Below are 20,781 nucleotides of genomic sequence, written 5' to 3' on the forward strand. Positions count from 1 at the left end.
GAAAGAAAAGAGAAGCACAATCACTGATTGTGAACTCACCAACACACAGATTTACACTTCGTTTGTCTTCACAGAGAAAAACACACTTCTTGCTGCTGATGTTTCACAATAAAAGCCTCGATAAGAAACAGAAAAGCTGTAAAAACATTTGATTGAATTGGGGGAAATGTCTGAATCTATCTAATCTTAAACTAAGAGTGCATAACTTGTATAAAGAGTATTTAGTGAATGTGAGGTTTCCATGGTAATGAAGCACCTTCATCACAGTGAAAACACACAGTTATAGCTGAAGTTACGTGGCTGAGCGTCCAATCCTGCTTCACTGACAGGCTTCTGGACTGTTTCAGAGAAACTATCAGGATCACTGCCCTTCAGTGGTCACTGTCAGTAACTACTACTCTTCATATACAATAATACTGGCATTAGGACACATTCACTGCAGTGTTTCAGCACTAATGTTTGTTAGTGTGATAATGATGCTTTATATGTGAACACAGATATTATTAAACTGATAGAATCACTGACACTGTCAGCAAAGATTTACTGACTGATGATACGTTACTGCCCTCAGGTGGTCACAGTGAGGAACTGCATGATATTAAACCAGTGACAGGTGGTGTCCTTAATGAAGAGCATTTCTAACCAATATATATACATATATATATATTACAACAAAGAGCAATAAAAATCATTAATAACACTGACTTCAATCAAGCTTCTGACTCACTCTTAATCAAATTAAAAACCTTTAATTTTATGAGCTGCTCGAGCTTCAAACAGTCCAAATTATGTAGAGAGCAAGATGATATACACGGGGCCAAATATTCAGAATGAGTTTCAGGTCTAATAAAAACATGACACACTGAGAGGAAACTCCATGTTCAATAACGCAGCTGTAAGAACCAATAGTAAAATCACAGCATTACACTGCTGCTTGTGTGTGGACTTCTCTCAGGCCCTCTCCATGCTGTCTCCTTCCAGTCCATCCCTGAACCTGCAGGACCCACTCAGGGGAACCTTTGGATGACGGAGGCAGGTCACATGACTGAGAAGATGAATCAGGTGTTGTAGAAGATGGAGAAACAGGTTGGAGAAACGATGCTGCTGTTCCATGAGCCTGAGATCACACATGTTGTGTTATTCACGTTGTGTAGTAGACTCAGAAACACAAGACCAACATCATCACAGATAACTTTTTTCCAATGTGCCTTTTAGTGTCCCCTGAAGACACTATTGTGGGGACTCTACAATAGAAAAAGGCAGACATCCTTCCTCTGATGAAGGCTTCTGAGTCCTGCGAGGTTTACAGCACAGAGTTTGGATTCAATGGCAGCTTTACCATAGTCAGCTATGTCAACAAGAAAGGAGTGGCTGCTGTAGAGGTGGCCCATGGTGCTGTGGTACAAGTTTACATTGCCACCCTACACCTTTTCAACTGCTCAGCACCTTGAATTCAAGAATGGCCATTTTTACATCAGCAGTGCATGCAGTAGCGGTTTTAGATACGGACGACACGGGCGGTTGGCCGGGGCGGCATCGTGGTGGGGGCGGCATCGCGGCTCGTTCTCATGCTGCCCAGACATCATGCCAGCGCATATTGGGAATGGCATTGGTTTTCTATCGCCCATTTGCTGGGAGTAAGGGCGCCCTCCGTTTGCGAGGTGCGCCTGCTGCTTGCGGCACAGGGAGGAAAGGGCGGGGCGGCGGGGGATTCTCTGGCTGGCTGGAGCAGCAAAAATTACCAACTTGCAAAATAAAACAAATTACAAACAAACCAACAAACACGAAAACACCAGACATTATGATACAGACTTATCATTTGCACCGATGTTTTTTCAAAATTCTATACTCGAAAAGTGAGCGCGAGAGCCCTCGGTGCGCCTGCTCGCTGCTGAAGTCAAAGTAAACTTTATTGTCATCTCCGCTACATACAGTCCAGTATATAGAGAGACGAGACGACGAGGCTCCAGTTACAACAGTGCAAGTAAACAAACAATATATATAAGAAGAGTAAGAAAATAAATATACACTTTAGGACCAGGGGTAAAGGGATCAATAACAATTTAAAATGTATATTTTATATTTTGTTGATCTAAAGTCTCACACACAACCCGTTTTTAAACTTCTTTTCTCATTTTTTAAATGAGAAAAGAAGAGGAGGAGCGTAGCAACGCCGGGGACTGAGCCTGCCTATTTGCCTGTCAACTTTATGCAATAATGCCAGAGGTAATTGCTTGCTTGTTTATTAAAGTGCTTGAAAAGTTTACAGAGCAATGTGATCGGCTCGCGATTCAAACTCTTAAAACATCACAGGCTCTAATGCAACAAGGGGAAACTCGTTGTGCTGCGGTCAACAAAAACTACGGCTACCCAGCCCTGCTCTGTCAAAATCAAACCAGTGAAAGACAGACTGACAACGCCCTCTTAATGTCGCCGCTAGCACCCACGTGACTCCCGTTACACATCACCATAGCAACCAAACAAAGGAAAACCGAGTGATCATTAAAATTCAATACATTTAATTATGACTCCTACAAGGAGAAACGAGCAAAAGATACAGGTAAGCAGATGTGTCATTGGATAATGGCAGGTCATGTATCCTAAAACATTAAGAATCAGGATACTTTCTTAATCCCTAAGGAAATTATTTGGGTTACAGTTCCTCCAAGAAGAAATGGTAAAAATAGTAACAGTAACAGACTAAACTCCAAACAATATATACAATAATATAATATTAATTAGTCAGTGTCAATTGTTGATTTGTCCTGTTCTCATTGTATGACGAATTATGATGTCTGTTTAGTAGCCGTTTGCATACAACGTTTGCATACAATGCATACTTCGTCTCTCTCTTCGTGTGTGTGTGTGTGGGGGGACCCTCTTCAGTTTGCTTATCGGACAAACAGAGCCACAGAGGATGCCATCGCCCTGGCAACGCACACCACCCTCACTCACCTGGAAAAAGGGAATACATATGCAAGGATGCTCTTCATCGACTACAGCTCTGCATTTAACACCATCATCCCCTCGAAACTTGCCACGAAGCTCGTCAACCTTGGGCTGGGAACACCAATCTGCAGATGGATTCTAAACTTCCTCACAAACAGGCCCCAGGTGGTGAGAGTTGGTAAGCACACCTCCTCATCACTCATCTTAAACACAGGTACGCCACAGGGTTGTGTGCTTAGCCCCCTCCTATATTCCCTGTTCACACATGACTGTGCTGCTAAACACGAGTCCAACACCATCATCAAGTTTGCTGATGACACAACCATCATAGGCCTCATCACAGGCAATGATGAGACGGCCTACAGAGAGGAGGTGATGGCACTGTACGAGTGGTGCCTGGAAAATAACCTGACTCTCAACATCAGCAAAACTAGAGAGATGATAGTGGACTACCGGAAACGACCAGTCAGTGAACACCAGCCCATCCACATCAACGGTGTCAAGGTCGAAAGGGTCAGCAGCTTCAAGTTCCTTGGAGTCAACATCACCGAGGACTTCTCCTGGACCCTTCACACAGACACTGCTATCAGGAAAGCTCGCCAGCGGCTTTACTTCCTGAGGAGGCTGAGGAAGTTTAGCATGAACGCCAACATCACCTCAAATTTTTACAGGTGTGCAATTGAGAGCTTGCTGACGAGCTGCATCACAGTTTGGTACGGAAGCTGCTCTGCCAGCAGCCGTAAAGCACTACAGAGGGTGGTGAAGGCAGCAGAGCACATCACTGGCACGAGGCTTCCTGCCATTCAGGACATTTACTTCCAGCGATGCCTCCGTAAAGCACACAGCATCATCAAGGACCACAGCCACCCAGCACATCAGCTGTTCTCCTTGTTACCATCTGGCAGACGTTACAGGAGTCTGTCTGCTCGGACTACAAGACTTAAAAACAGTTTTTACCACCAAGCCATACGACACCTCAACCACAACACTTAAACACACACAACACAGCACTCAGAAGCTACCCTGCAGCTTCACAAGTACTCTGTTTAATCTGCACTGGTCACTTCACTTTATTGTCATTGATATTTATATTTAAAGTGCAATACTGTAATTTTCTGTTGCTCATTCCTGTGCAATATCCCATCTGCCCTCCCGTCATATTTCTTTTCAAGATTTTCTTATTTAATCACTAGTGTACATATATTTATATTTATAGATACATATATATTTAGTCATCTTTTCTCTTTTACCATGTCTCTCTAATATTTAGCTCCTTACTATTTTTTATATTTTTATATTTTATTTTATTATATTTTATTATATTTTCTGTACTGTATCATGCTGCTGAGTGACTGCTGCTCGTCAAACACATTTCATTGCAATGTTGACCCTGTGCTAACTTGCATATGACAAATAAAACTTGAACTTGAACTTGTAAACCCCGATCACTGAAGCAATGAGAAGGTGTGCGGTGACAAAAGACACAACTCAGCCAGAGGAAAAAAGCAGCCTGGACAAAGCACAAAGAAGAAGATTGATTTCAGTTTCAAGTAATGAAGACGGTAAAGTCAGCAGTGGGTGTGCAAAATGCAATGTAGCTATGTGGAGGGATTAAAGCCAGAAACAGGAAGTCTGTCACAACTCTATATGGTGAGGAGACAAGGCAAGGAAACACACACACATACACACACACACAATGGATGTTGATATTGTTCTACTGCCATTGTGTATTTTTGAAAATTGGAAAGGGAAAAAAATGTTTTAAAAATGTTTTAAAAATGACAAGTATTTGACAGCTGAAATCGTTCTTGGACCAAATTATATGGCTGTTTGGTTTCTCCCATGTATAGGTCTGAGCACTCCTCTCTGTACTGCACACCAAACACTATATTGTTTAGTTTGTGTTTGGGAGTTTTGTTGTTGGGATCAAGCAGTTTTTATCCGAGTGTGTGGCTGGGTCTGAAGTGGACTGGGAGGTCGTGTTTGAAGAAAATTCTGATTAATACCTGGGACTCTCCACCATTGGGTTTTAAAACTGAAGAAGCTTCTCAAAAGGGTGTTTGAAACATCTTCAAGGAACTTAAAGAAGTCCAGTCTCTTTTCTTTACAAGCTCCTTATCCTACCATGACCTGGATGACTGAGAACCTCCACAGACAAAGACTTATGGTGTAACAGGTTCAACAGTTTCTATGTGGCCCCTGAAATCCTGCCTCTCTGTCACCTGAAACCGTTTCATTCTCACCTGTGTCTCCGAAGCCTTTTTTAAACAGTTTTCGCAATCACCTTTACCCTCTGTTGCAGGCTAATCCCTAACCTCTCATTTCTTTGTGTTCCATATGTTGTCCAGCTGTTCTCCCTGTTAACCCTCTCAGGCTCAAATTAAGTTTTTGTTGCTAATGCACAAAATAATAAGTGCAGTGGTACTTCTGAGTAAAAAAAATAACTCATAAAATATGTATGTGGGGTAATCAGTTTGTTAGCTTTTAACTGTTGCAAATCTGCAACGCCTGCCTTGAGAGGGTTAAAACTTTCAATCAGATTTTTCTTCTTTTGGACCAAGGAAACTTGCAGCCTGTCAGATCACATGTCTTCAAGAAGGAAACCTGTGGATGCTGCAGCATTTCTGCTCAAATATTCACAGGATGTTACAGCTCACCTTGCTCAGCAGCTCAACTGAAGGATAGTGCACCCTCTGCTGGTTGCTGCTCACGTTATTACCCCATGTTTTCTTCTCCTGATGCTCTTTGTTAGTCTGTAAGTAGTTGATGGTACAAATAAACCCTTTTCAAACCTTTTTCTTTCCATTCAGATAATTTAGACAGTTCTGATGACAGTCTTCAGTGGTCTCAGCCTCTTGTGTCGTCCAGCAGAGGATCAGATAGCAAATGAATGATGTCCAAACTGTCTTGCAAGTAGGAGCCAACTGAATGATCTGTATGTGTTTTCTTAGCACACAATTTGGATGCACAATCTGTCAATTTTTTAACAGAGTGAGGGATTTTCAACACACGAAAGACACTTCATTTCTTTGGAGTTTTTAATGCTGAAAGGCCGCCCCTACTATCCGCGGCGAGAGTTCTCCGCTGTGGTTTTGGCCATTGTTTACATCCCGTTACCAGCTGACTCCGCGGCAGTGCTCGGCAAACTCCATGACGTCATCAGCGCATTAGAGACTACTTAGTAGCTGTTTTTACAGCGTCTAAACGAGTACAGACTGTACAGACTGTACAGACTGTACTCCCAAAATACCACCAACACGTGGCCATTCCCATCCGTGACAAGAACACCCTGAATCATGTCTACACCAACATACACGGCACATATATGGCTGCACCACGCCCCCACTTTGGACAGTCTGACCACATCTCTCTGGTCATGTACCCAGCTTACAGGTAGAAACTGAAACAATCCAACCATGTCATCAAACCTGTTAAACTGTGGACCCCAGAGACTGAGAGCATCCTACAGGACTGCTTTGACCAAACAGACTGGGATGTGTTTCAAACTGCAGCCACCATGGAGAACTGCTCTGTCAACATACGGGACTACGCTGAATATGTGACTTGGTACATCCGCACCTGTGTTGACAATATTATACCCACCACACAAGTCAGAACAAACGACACATTCGGTCTCTCGCATTTAGATCAGGCAATGAGACGGAGTACAAAGCTGCGAAGTATGGACTTCCACAGCGGCTAAGAAGCAGTGCAGAGAGAAGCTGGATGGCTTCTACTCTTCTGCTGCCCCCAGGCGGGTGTGGCAAGGCCTGCAGCACATCACAGAGTATAGGGCCAACACCAGCACCAGCACCATCAGCACTGCAGGTGGTCTTCTGGATGATATAATGCATTCTACAGCCCCCCCCCCCCCCCCCCCCCCCCCCCCAACACCACACACACACGCACACACATAAAGCATATTAAGGATTGTACATTAACATGAAACTGTTGTCGGAACCACACTGAATTTCACCAGAGAAACACACACACATATGAAGAGAGAGAGAGAGAGTATGCATAGTATGCAAACAGCTACCAAACAGCCATCATAATTCGTTATACAATGAGAACAGAACAAATGAACAACTGACAATGACTAATTAATATTAAAATCTGTAACAAAATGTATTGCTTGGAGTTTAGTCTCTTACTGTTACTATTTTTACCATTTCTTCTTGGAGCAACTGTAATCCACATAATTTCCTTAGGGATTAATAAAGTATTCTGATTCTGATTGTTTCAGGATGACCTGCCATGATCCAATGACACATCTGCTTACCTGTATCTTTTGCTCGTTTCTCCTCCTCTTCTTTTCTCTTTTTTCTAAACTGAAGGCATGATGGCTTTGAACTTCTCTTGTCCATCTTCCATTGGTTTTAATTTTGCACTCTAGTATGAACACCCATCCTCCAACTCAGGGATCACCACAACATAACCTAATATACCTACACCTTAGTTCACAGATTCACTTTGTCTAGGGTTTATGTCTGGGATTTTACACAACCCAAGATTCGTATCACGAATACATAATGGGCTTGGATTTACAACATTATGAATGAAATGTGCTCTACTTGGAAGCAGCAGGGTTCCCCTCCCCTTTCGACGGGTTGTGTGTGAGACTTTAAATCATCAAACTGTAAATTATGAATTTTAAATTGTTATTGATCCCTTTACCCCTAGTCCTAAAGTGCATGTTTATTTTCTTACTCTTCTTTTATATATTGTTTGTTTACTTGCACTGCTGTAACTGGAGCCTCGTCGTCTCCTCTCTCTATATATTGTACTGTATGTAGCGGAGATGACAATAAAGTTTACTTTGACTTCAGCAGCGCTCACTTTTCGCGTATAGAAAAAAAAACATCGGTGCAAATGATAAGTATGTATCATAATCTCTGGTGTTTGTTAGTTTGTTTTTATTTTGTTTTATTTTGCGAGTTGGTTGTTAGATGCTGCTCCAGGCAGCTAGAGAATCCCCCGCCACCCCGCCCTCTCCTCCCTGTGCCGCAAGCAGCAGGCACACCTCGCAAACGGAGGGCGCCCTTACTCCCAGCAAATGGGCGATAGAAAACCGATTGGTGCCTATGCCATTCCCAATATGCGCTGGTATGACATCGGGGCAGCATGAGTACGAGCAGTTTTTAATTTTTAATTTAATTTAATTTTTTGCCGATGCCCGTGATGCCGCCCCCCACCACTATGCCGCCCCGGGCAACCGCCCGTGTCGCCCGTATCAAAAACCGCCCGTATCAAAAACCGCTACTGCATATACAAATACAGAAGTGACAAATGGAAACATATTTACAATCCAAAGTCAGACTAACGGTTTTCAGTAGCACAGTCTTTTATTTACAGGCTTCTCCTGGTGGTAAACCTCTATCACATGTTTGGATTAAAAATTAGGCCTATATAGCCTGTGGTTCCAGTTTAAGCAATATTTTAAAAATACTAAATTCTTCATTGATTTGAGCTGTGGGGTTTGCTATACACTGGCAGAAAATTGTAGAGTAAATGGTGAAAACAAAGAAACCAAATCACAAGATCCTTGAATTCCATCTTTTTCATTAACAGAAACTCCAACAAATTTGTGGCCAATTGATGATGTTTGGGACATGAAAAGTCCAGTCCAGCAGGTGGCGGTAATGCGCCTTAAAGCTTTAACCGCCCAAAAAATCCAAAAGAAGAAGAAGAAGAGCCGAGTTCCCGCTTTATGGCGTTTTTCTCTCAGTTTATTGTCAAGACTGATTTAAGGGTAAGCACCGACCTAATATTAATCCGAGTTTAGTTAATCTTGAGTTTAGCTCCTGAATGAGGCTTTCTGTTGCTCTTCTGTGTCTCTTCTCAAGTTTTTGTGAACCAGTTGAAAAAAAATCTGACTAAATTAAATCAAGCTGCTATAAACTAATTCACAGAAAGATATCAGCAAAAAATTTGTGAAACACAGAGAATCTTTTATATGAGCTTATTGTAATCAGAGTTTCTGTTATTTTATTAGTCTGTTATTAAGCGCTACTTAGCATCTCTGTGGCACCTGCACAGTTTATGAATGCAGCTTGCTAACTAAGCTAGCTAGCGCCACCGTTCATCCATATAAGGTCACTTCCGGCTCCAAAAGACCCAACAGTGCTATAATGAAATCCATTTAAAAGAAAGGTAAAAATAAATGTATTCCAGGCTAAAACACAGCTGCCTTTATCAGCTGTGTTTTGTGTCCCCACAGGGCATTTGATTGTAAAAACTGGCCTCACTCTGAGAGGCCTGTTATTAGAATCATTTCAAAGATGATTTGATATATTCTGATCAGTATTTAGTAAATGAGCCTGATTAACTGTTAGCAAAATAATAATGATAGGCCAGAGATACCAGAGATGCATTTTTAAAAACAAATACAGCCTCGAACCCTAAGAGGGGATCTGTGTTCTAATTTTATCACATTTAAATGTACTGCAGATTTTTTAAAGCTCCAAACAAAACTGAAATGGAGGAACAAAGATATATAGAATAGAATAAAATAGTCTTTTATTGTCTTTGTACATATTCAGCTAAATTGTGGGTGCTCCACACCAACTGTGCATGGAAAACAATATAAATAGTAAGACAGCAAGAATAAATAACATATAAGAGGAGTATATACAAAGAAGAGAAAGGCACACATTAGAGGACAGGTTGCAGAATGCTTGAAAGTAGTACAGTGGACTTGATACAAGTAGAGAATCAGAGTGTGACTGAGTGATGAGGGTTACTCAGATCATGGCTCAGATTTCTAAACCCACTCAAATGGGATAATCTTCCACGGCACACCTGATCATTTCTCACGGCACACGTATATATGCCGCGGCACAGTGGTTGGGAAACACTCTACTCGTTTATGCAGCTCCATTGATTGTTCTGTTTTCGTTCTTTGCCAGGGCCTTTTGTAAAGAGAAATTGCTCTCCTGGTACTGGTGTGCCATACTGCTTGGTATCGGTGCTCAAAACTTTTGTGTTTGTTTCAAACAAGTTGCCCACCCAAGGAAGCTAAAATTTGTTCTTTGTGTTGTCAGATGAACATATGAGACACTTTGACTCTTCAGTGCAGTGTGGAGCTTAACACAGTTCTGTTTTGTGTCCCAGCTGATCAGTAGGAGGAGAAGAGTCTGACGGAGCAGCAGGGGAAATTTCAGCCACTGCAGAGAAAACAATGAGCTTAACACAGAAGGTGACAGATACTAGTGTTAAGAAATACTCTGTTAAAAGCTGAAGTACTGATATATATATTTTATGCTAAACTAAGTGAACCTTGTGCAATATTAATGTAATGTAGAAATAATGTATACAATGCCTACATGACTTTGCCTCTAAACATCAAAATGGGCAGGGAAGAGGTTAAAGTGGGATTCAGCAGGATTCAACCCTAAAATCAGCTGTAGTGGCTCAGTGTGGGGAAAAGAATCACAGCTCATAATAATTTCTATTGAGAGCTCCAGTAGATTTTTTTAATGTGCAGGCTGTGATCAGACACAGACCTACTGCTCTCTGTGAATTCATCCAGATGTCAGCAGATGTTTCATGAGTTGTCCTGGCTGATTTCCATTCTCTGCACTGACAGTACACTGTCTTTATATTATACACTATACTGTTGGTATGTGGGTGGAGCTCAGTGAATGAATGTCAGCATCATGAGCTTAAATTTAAGTTAATCTCTGCTACACTTGATGTAATCTAACTCTGCCATGAGCACCACAGTCTCTGTGCACCAGTCACACACTGTTCTTTACTTTAAATCCATCACATTACAGTAAACTTGCCTGCTTATCCTGCACTAACCTGCAGAGGATTTTACTGCAGTCTTTAAATCACATTGTGAGACATTGTGAGACAAACTGCACACAAACAGTTTATGTGTTTACTGATGTTTATTGGGCTGATAGAATCGCTGCAATTGAAATTACCTGCCACATAAAAAATATTACTCCATTTATTCTCGCTTGTCTTCTGTATTGTTAACTAGATGTTGAAATACCGCGACCGCAACTTATCAGCACCTGCAGTCGTTCAGGTTCTGTGCCAAAAAACATAAACGCTGGCCCATTTTAACCCCTGATTATGGGACACAGTTTTGCCTCTTTAATCTCTTATCGTTAGTACATGATCAGGATTAGATTTCATATGTTATTGTTTAGGCTCGATTTGATCTTTGATGCCCGCAGTGATGAAATAACTCCCCTCAAATGACTTAAACCAAAAGTAACAAGCCTGTTTTGAAAATGTAAGGAGTAGAAAATACAGATTATGTTTTTTATGTAGCGAGTAAAAGTAAAAAAAACCCTTCAGGTTACAGTCAGACTCTGACATTATCCTTCACTGAATCAAGCTAGTAACTGTTACATTTGATTTATTTTTATTGAATAAATTAGACAATTCTATATATAATTATAGAAATATATAATAGGAAACAGCAACAGGAAATATAAAAAAGTGCAGACCTGGTAAACATTTATTACTATTCTGAGTGTTAGCACTAATATTTGTGTACAAGTAGGAGAGATGGCCATGATTTTAGAGTGTTTGAACAATGATTAATTATCTTTAACACCAGGTTGGATGTAATGTGTTACTACTACCAGTAGGTGGGGATAAGAGACCTTTAAGGTGTTTGGTGCCACACTCCACCTTCAGGTTTAAAACTAGCAGGGCTCGCAAAATCGCTAGCCTGACGTCCCGGGGCTAGCGATTTTTCCAGTCGGGCTACCAAACTCTATCTCTGCCCTGCCCGTCGGGCTATCATAGGAAGAAAATATATGTCAATGCTTTTGCATTCTTTCGGAAATGTAGCTGGGTAATTATGTCATTGGCATCGGAGAGCCACTGTCAATATGGGACATATTGAAATCACGTTTGAATTTGCGCTTGTTTTTTGCTTTCACTTTGCAATCGCGTGAGCTGTGTATAGAGAGCGACAGCACTGATTGGTGAGTGATGATAATTTGCGCACCAATTCCTCTTACATTGTCTTATCAATCGTTAGCTTACTATGCAAACATGACAAGTGAAATCTCCTGCAGCTTAAACATGTGAGAGGTTGATCGGGCAGAGAATCGCTGAGCGTTATGTGAGTGCGTGTGTAAAAGCAGCAGGATATATATTTTAGTTCTGCTGAGCCAAATAAGACAGGTCAGGGTGAAGAAGTGACAGCCGAAGAAAAGCTTACCACAAAACGGAAAAGTTATGACAAATCAGACTATAAGGCAAAAAGAAAGTGCAGCTTTATGGTTTCATGGACAAAAGAATTTCTGTGGCTGCATTATGACGAGCTAAATAACCAGGGCTGCACATAAGTGGTCCGCAGGTGCGCATTCGCTGTCAAAATAAAAAAAACGCGCACAAGATAAGAAGTTGCATCGCGTGTTTGCGTACATAAGATTTTCTGGAGGAGGACAGACATTTGTTTAGAACTCTTAAAGATGTTGAAGAAGCTCCTTTAAGCAATTACTTTGGTGTTCCTCCATCTCCAAAGAAATGTCAGAAGGAGTCCGAACCACAAAAGAAGCGCGTATTCTCGGAAAAGTGGTTGCAGGAGGTGAGCTGGCTTCAAACAAATGATGAACGCACAGAGATGTGGTGCAGAATGTGCCGTGAAAATCCCACTCTAGTGGGCAAAAACACTGCCTTTTATATGGACGCAAACGCGCGCTGCAACTTCTTATCTGGTGCGCGTCTTTTAATTTGACAGCGAATGCGCACATGCGGACCACTTATGTGCACCCGTGTAAATAACATAATGTTGAGTGTTGAGTGGTGTGTTGTTGGTTTTACCTCGATTTCTGAGTCGACAAGCGCCTTTGTTACTGGGACCAGTAATTTTAAGAAAGGTCCCCATTAGAACCCATGAGAAATGCAAGAAATGCATTATCGCTCAGTCTGCAATATCTTTCCCGGAACAAACACCAATTGCAAATAACATACTAAAAATAAACCTGAAAATCCGTTTAAAACAGCGTGCTATGTTGCAAAGAGTGAACTACCACTGGCACAATTTAGCAGTCTTTGCAAACTTCAAAAAGCAAATGGCCTAGATCTTGGTTCCACTTGCCTCTTACCCGTGACTTCAGTGGAAATTTCAAACTAAGGATCTGACACAGACCGATTCATGTTCTACACAGTTCTTACAAGTTCATAGAAATTTCTGTTCAATTAGAACCAAGTATTTGAGTTGGTGACTGTAATTTTTTATACAATGTTGTAATTTGTGTTTCAACAATTTTTTGATTAATGTTTTGTTTGTTTTGTTTGAGTCCCTGCCCGAAGGGCTACCAGGAATTTGGAAATTTTGCGAGCCCTGACTAGTGTTAATGGAGGGAGTTTAAAGCTTCAGTTTGTTCAATGAATGCATTTCACTCACTGCCTCTGTTTGTATCTCTGTCACTGCAGGACCAACATGGACCGAGAAGTCAGCGCTCTCAGGAGGCCGACAAACCTTACAGAAGAAAGAGAGAGAAAAAAAACACCTGTAACGAGTGTGGGAAGGATTTTACGAGGAAGTCTGAACTAAAACAACATCAGCTCATCCACACTGGAGAGAGACCGTTCAGCTGTGACTTGTGTGGAAAATCGTTTTCCTGGAAGAATGTCCTAAAAACACACCAAGTCATCCACAGTGGAGTTAAAGCTTACAGCTGTGATCAGTGTGGCAGAGCTTTTACTCGAAGTAGCAGTTTACAGAGTCATCTAGTTACCCACTCTGGAATTAAGGCATACAGCTGTGACATCTGTGGAAAAACTTTCAGCCAGCTAAGGTACCGAAATATACACCTACGCATTCACTCCGGAGAAGATGTGTACTGGTGTGATCAGTGTGGCAAATACTTTACAACAGACGCACAGTTACAAAGCCACATGTTTACCCACACTGAGGAGAGACCTTATCAATGTGACCTGTGTGAGAAGACTTTCAAAACTCCACAGTACCTGAGACAACACCAACAGATCCACACCAGAAAGAGACTCTACAAGTGCAGTTACTGTGAGGTATGTATTTTTATTTTATTCTTGTAAGTTCAGTCTGACTGTTTGGAACAAGTCTGCTCATTAAATTGTGTTAGCATGTTAGCTAACAGTTAGGTTAAGTCAGATGTTACTGTAATATTAAAGAAGTATTACTGTAGTATTATGGTGGTAGTATTGTAGTTATTGTAGCCCAGTAAACTGAGTGTGTTAATTGAAACAGTAAAATGTAACTGGACGTCTGCAGAGATGCTCTTTATTTCAGGCAACGTTCAGGATAAAAGTGTTGAAGGACTGACTTACACTGTCTTTGTGTCTTTGTTTAGAAGCAGAGCGACACAGATGGATCCACTTCTCAACCCTGTCATCGCTGTGGTGGTGGGAAAGACTTTCGTTGTGACATCTGTGGAAAAACTTTCAGTCACCAAGCCAGCCTAAAAATACATAAACGTAAACACACTGGAGACAAACTGAAATACTGCAAAGAATGTGGGAGAAGCTTCCCCACATCAACTGAGTTAAAACAACATAAACTCTGTCACAGTGGGGTTAAAAAGCACCTCTGTGATCAGTGTGGGTCATCCTTCACCACTGCAGGTCACCTTAAAACACACAAACGAGTCCACACAGGAGAGAAACCATACAAGTGCAGACACTGTGACAAAAGCTTCTCACGTTCAGGTAGTCGTAATGAGCATGAACGTACACACATGGAAGGAAACTACAGCTGTGAGCAGTGTGACAAGAGTTTCAGTAATCTCAGTTCATACTCTGCACACAAACAATCCCACGTTACTAATAAACTGTTTCACTGTTACCAATGTGCCAAAACATTCACTTCATTATCTGCTCTGTGCAAACATCAGCGTGATCACGCAGGGCAGAAATCGTTCCCATCACAGGACGACAGTGAATCTGAAGAGAGAGAAACATCTTCTGGTTTCAGAGTCCAACTAAAAACCCTGGAGATCAGGCTCCACAGAGTTCAGATCGGCTCTCCTTAAAGTTCTAATGAGGCTATGAATCAAAATGTTCCTGTAGTTCAATGTTAATCTTTATAAATTGTTCTTCTGTAGTGTTTGTGTTCAGTGGTTACCTTTTTTTTTTTAGTGGTTGGATGAAAAATCAGTTTCCTGTTCTTAAGTTTGTATTGAATGCATTTTATTAAATAAAGTTCTTAAAGTTAAAAAAAATGTTAAATAAAGAATTGGTTTAACGACAAAGATTTTGAGCCATGATGTCATTTCCTGCATTTCAGAGTAAAGACTGAAGTGACAAATGGAAACATGTTTACAGTCATGGAATAAACACTGATGGGTCATCTGTAGGAAGTACTATTGCTGACCTGACAGACTCGACCTTGTTTACAAAGAAAGAAAGGAACTGATTACATGTGTCAGCAGAGGCTTTCAGGGTTGTTTAGAGTAGAGCTGATAGTCTTAAAGAGAACACGGGGATTATGACAATTTAACACAATGATCTGAGAAAAATATCTTTCTCTCATTTTCACTGTATTCTGATCAAATTTCCAACATTCTTTTAACATTTCAAAAGAAACCTGCAATTTGTCTTTCTTCCACTTTCACTCTGCTCTCCTACACTGACGCCTGACTGCTCGGGTGGATTCATTTAACCAGGACTGTGGAATACGTTTCGGGCGCCTGGTTTTTAATGGGTTCACAGTGTTCAGGGTCTGAGTACAGGTTTCCTGGAACTGCAAAAGCAGCTCATCTGGGGTGGGTCCAATAAGTAATCTCAGGGTCGGTAAAGATTTTCTTCATAAAAGTGGAGGAGAAGAGAGCAGCGGCGGGGTGGAGTGTGAACTTTAAACTCATGCACACGAGAAATGTCAATTACAACCATATGATAACACCAGGTAATGAGTGTGCTCCTGCTGATGTGTAGGGCCTTCAACGGACTGTAAACGGAAAAAGACTGAATAAATTTAAAAACTCTTGAGCAAGCAGACCATCAGGGCAACAGACATGAATATTAAAATCACCAACTATTATAATCCAATCCTTTTAGACACAATTTCAGTCTTTTAATTACTGCACACACAACTGGTTGAGAGCCTTCCAGTTCAAATATACCACAAGAAAAAATGCTGGGTTAAAAATGACCTAATTTGTAACCAAACGCTGGGTCAAATATGGACCGAGCCAACGTTGGGTTTTTTCAACTTAACACACTTAACTGTGTGTGTGTGTGTGTGTGTTTCTGCTTATTGCCATGGTTGACTTCAAAATTCAACAACCTTTAATTGTCCTAGATAATCTGACTGATCAGCAGGAACTAATTGATGAGCTTTAACACCTTGATGACTTACTTGGTGAGCTGAAGCAAAAGAAAGCTCCAGTACCAGTGAAACCACCTGAACCAACAGTAAACTGGAAAAAAAGAGACAAAGATGGAAATGGACTCTATGCGAGGTCAAGATCAACCAGGACTCACTCACATAAGGGTCAGTACTGTTTCATTCAAGATAATTTGAAGATATAGATTGTATGGACACAAATCCATACATTTAATGAATTAATTAATTGAAATATCTTTACAGAGAAACAAGAAAATCATTTGTTTGTTTTGACACAAAAGCACATTAAACAAACCACAGAATCTTATTGGGGATTTAAAAGTCACTTGTAGCGTATTTGTTTTCTGTTGACGTCTTTCATTTTAAACCAGATGGGGAAGATCTCCACTGTCAGAAAGGTTGTTTTGAGTGTGAAGCCGTGAGATATGAATTAGACAAGATTTTAAAGGAGGATCCCTTCACATGTCATGCATGTGCCCCAGACATGCTTGCAATTTCAGTGGATGGAAACCGCAAGCATTACCCTTTCAAGAATGCAGCTGGGTACAGCAAAAATATGTGTAGTAGCAATGTTTGTATCATTATGTATTATGTATTGCTGTTTTGTTCAGATGCGAGGAACAGGCCATGTTTGACGGCAGCTTCATAGCAAAGGATGAAGATGTGGGAAGATGTGCGGACTACATACACAACACATCCAGACATGTAAGACTGAACACTATAATTACATAGATAGAATTACGGTAACCTTTAACCCTGAAGAGATTGCGTAAATCATTGTCAGCAGCAATTAAATGCATTTTAGGTCTGTGGACGAGGTGTTTGTGGAGGGGAGTGGTCAGCAGCCAGAGAGACCTCCCAAAGATCCAGCAACAAGGTAGACGAGGAGGGACTGGAGCTTGCAGTGTGTAGGTATGGAGTGCTGCTCAGTGCTCTAAATATGTACAGGGGTGACATTTTTGCTTATGCCTTGTACCTGCAACAAAAGCTGGCCAATAGACATATCACTTTTTCTGCATGGATGTTGTCTGTGAGTATTGGGGCAATCGTGGCTCAAGAGTTGGGAGTTCGCCTTGTAATCGGAAGGTTGCTGGTTCAAGCCCCGGCTTGGACAGTCTCGGTTGTTGTGTCCTTGGGCAAGACACTTCACCCATTGCCTGCTGATGGTGGTCAGTGTGCCCCAGGGTGGCTGTGGCCACAATGTGGCTTGCCATCACCAGTGTGTGAATGGGTGGATGACTGGATATGTAAAGTGCTTTGGGGTCCTTAGGGGCTAGTAAAACGGTATATAAATACAGACCATTTACCATTTTTTGGCCGTAATGTGAAAGAGTAACAAAAAGCTGTCCAGAGCTCCAGCACCTTCTTAGCATGAAGCCGTTTCTTTCAGTATTTCATGCCAAAGTCAATGATTTCAAATGTCAGTTATGGAATTCTGACTTTAATCACTTTATCTGAACACTTGCACAGCAACACAAACACCTTTTGAGTCATTTATTTTTCTTTTGTCTCTGTGTGTATGTGCATCTGTGTGTGTGTGTGTGTGCTTATATCCAGGTGAAATGGAGTGGAGCATATCAGGATGGGGCTGGTTTGACACTAGGAGAGGAGGTGGAGCAGTGTCGTTCTTTCAAGGATTGCAGTTACCACAAAACATTAGTCCAAAGCACGTGAGAAGGCCAAATCCTGCACTAGATTTGAAGTGTCTAACTATGATAAGAGAAAATGGTAACATTACGTTTCCTTTGTTTGCAGGACAGACATGCTAACTCTTATGGCCATGCACTGGAACCAACAAACGTTAGACAACCTGGCCACCTCTCTGACCCACCAATATCAGAAGGTAATGATATTGGTATTGTATTTTTAGATGCTTACTCCTCTGTGTTCTAAATATTTGGAGTAAACATGTCTTTAATGTTTTGTTTTTTAACTTTTTAATGTGGGCCACAAAAGCTCTTCTAAGCCAGCTTCAGTTGGCAGTGACTGACAGTCAACTGGATGACTGTGTCAGTGATGTAAAGGAGTGGGCAGAAGTTGAGCAAAAACAGATTCAAAAATTTGATGCTGATTGCACAATGACTTTATGTTAAGTGCAACTATCTTATTTCTTGTAAGCAGCAACAACAAGCACACGTGAAGCACAAGCTTCAGCTGTCAACCTAAAATCACTTACGACTTCAGACGTTTTTTGTGAACTGATCTCTAACTTTGTTCTAAATGCATTTCAGACTCTGTCAGCCTCAGAGCAAAGAGAAGGGCATTCGATATCATCATGGCAGTAAGAAGACTCGAGGAGGAAAAGAAGATTGTTGTTAGAGAGATGGACCATCACTGGAAATCTCTTTCAACTTATGATGATACCCTGAAAGAGCCGTCCTGCCAGTGACATATTTAGAAGTATGTATTTAAGTTATGCATACATACAAAATTTCAGTCAGTTCATCTGCACATAATAATCGATCAAAGTCCAAATGCCACCATCTCTATACACTAAAGACAATTAATGTATTGGTCATTAAATTATAGCATATTTCCATAAATTATGTTTAACGTATTTGCCATGACATTCTAAATTTTATACTACATAATAATAATGATGGAAACTTTAAGTCTCAACATAAAAAAGTACTACAAGTTCGCACATCTCAATGAACCTTAGATTTTTGATTTTGATTTGCAGTAGCAGTACTCAATACAATTACACCAGCCTTCATAGTTATAACTAAACAAAATACATGCTTCTAATGCCAACTTTATTTGAGAAAGTAAAGGAAAGAGAGTGATGAGTTTATGGGCTCTTTTGCTGGTTTCAGATCATATTCATGGCAACAGGACACTGACTGTGTGAATTACAGCCCCCAGTACAGTCAAAAGGACCCGGTTAATGCAGTGATGCGAACCACTTTTCACATTCGACACTCACTTTTTACAGCTTGTAGTAAAAAACAAATGTTGTACAAAATATTAAAATATTGAATTAAAACATTCAAGATAAGAATACAGAACTACTGTTGTAGGTAACAACACAAGATAAAGGTTTTTGCATAACACAATGCATTTAAACAAGTATAAATATGTGTCTAACATTTCTAACCAAACTGCTTAAAATGAACACAATCAGTTCACCTGTCAGTGAACAGCAAAGACCAATGTGGTATCTGGATGTGTGGCTCTTTGGTTCCACATATTTTTGACACTTTTCCCCATAGACAGTACACAACTACAGTTTGCAGGCATTATATTTTACTTGTTTGTAGAAAAATAGTCAACACAACATCATGAAAAGACTTGCTCAGTGGCTGAAGGAGGTGGCACATCTGGCATGGCAAAGTAGGGGATGTAAAAAACCCTGAAATCTGCTGGCAGTTGGAGCGTTGGCAGACCGGACCGAGTTTCGATGCTTGAATCTTTTAGTCTTTATTTTTGGTCCCCACTATTTAAAAATGATTTTCCTCTCAGGCAAATTCGGTAGCTAACTTTTATAAACTACCCAGCGAGACTCTGTTGACATATTTTGCAGGTGTCACAGACTATAGGTTAAACAGTTATCTGAAAGGTGGTAGTGCTGAGGGCTCAAGCTCGAGCAGATTTTTTCAAAACTACCAGGAGAGACTCTGCTGATATATTTGGCAGCTGTCGCATACTTCGGAAGAAGGCACACTAAGTGGAGGCAACTCGTTTTGTGTACGAGTCAACGTTAACTAACGGTAACGTTATCATCACAAAACTGTCATCTCAAAGGTGGTAGCTGAGGGGTCGAGATGACAGAAAAGCTGGAACAGATTCTGTCAGAGCTGACACAGCCTGACATTGAAGTTATTCAGCAGGTATTATTAAAGTTAACGTTAGCATTACTTTGCCTGGCTACAAGGGAACTTTTTGACATGACTGCTGTAAATAAGCTAGCTGATGTTTGTTAAGCTTTGGTTAGCTAACTGTAATACCGCTGGTACTTATATTTAAGACACTGGGTTCTCATATTAGCCGTTTACTGCCTGAATAGTTGGTACCTTAAATAAAATTCAGGCTTCGGTTCAGAGTCAAACATTTAGTAAACAATTAAACAAATAAAAGTAAACTGCAATAAATTACAGGTAGTAATAAAATACACTAATAACTCTTTTACGCTACGTCCACACCTACACAGGTATTTATGAAAACGTAGCTGTTTCTATGTGTTTAGGCCTTTCGTCCACACATAAACAGCGTTTCGAATCACTGAAAATGGAGATTTTTTAAAACTCAGTTTTTGTGTTTATGTTTGGACGAGGAATACAGAGTTCGTCACGCAACGTCAAAGGTGTGTGCCTTTTTTCACATCACGCTGTGCGCCAATTATTGTTTATATGAGATGAATTTCTACAGTGGCGGATAGAGACAAAATACTGTTAAATATGGTCGCCCTAATATTTCTGAGTTCAAAGTGGGTATAATGTTCCAGGACATAAAATCTATATGCAACTTTCTATCTCTGTTTAGAAACTTATTTGATCTGGGGTGGTTTTGATACTGAATCTACAGCAGACAAT

At 40.8% G+C, this 20,781-nt stretch overlaps 1 protein-coding gene across 1 annotated transcript; it reads left to right on the forward strand.

The window, feature by feature from the left end:
* The first annotated feature begins 8,617 nt into the window (after nucleotides 1-8,617).
* Nucleotides 8,618-15,144, forward strand: LOC148101287 (uncharacterized). Its single transcript, XM_087845993.1, has 4 exons — nucleotides 8,618-8,701; nucleotides 10,063-10,147; nucleotides 13,360-13,956; nucleotides 14,259-15,144. The coding sequence occupies exons 2-4, from the start codon at nucleotides 10,130-10,132 to the stop codon at nucleotides 14,934-14,936; spliced, it is 1,293 nt and encodes a 430-aa protein (XP_087702119.1). The 5' UTR covers nucleotides 8,618-8,701; nucleotides 10,063-10,129; the 3' UTR covers nucleotides 14,937-15,144.
* The last annotated feature ends 5,637 nt before the right edge of the window (nucleotides 15,145-20,781 follow it).

Source organism: Neolamprologus brichardi, chromosome 9 (assembly GCF_056152115.1).
Source record: "Neolamprologus brichardi isolate AB-2024 chromosome 9, ASM5615211v1, whole genome shotgun sequence".
In the NCBI taxonomy this organism is placed as follows: domain Eukaryota; kingdom Metazoa; phylum Chordata; class Actinopteri; order Cichliformes; family Cichlidae; genus Neolamprologus; species Neolamprologus brichardi.

Excerpts from the sequence above, each read along its gene's own strand:
- LOC148101287 (XM_087845993.1), top strand. Across the intron at positions 13,957-14,258 it reads ACAAGTGCAGTTACTGTGAG|AAGCAGAGCGACACAGATGG; the intron begins GTATGTATTTTT and ends GTCTTTGTTTAG.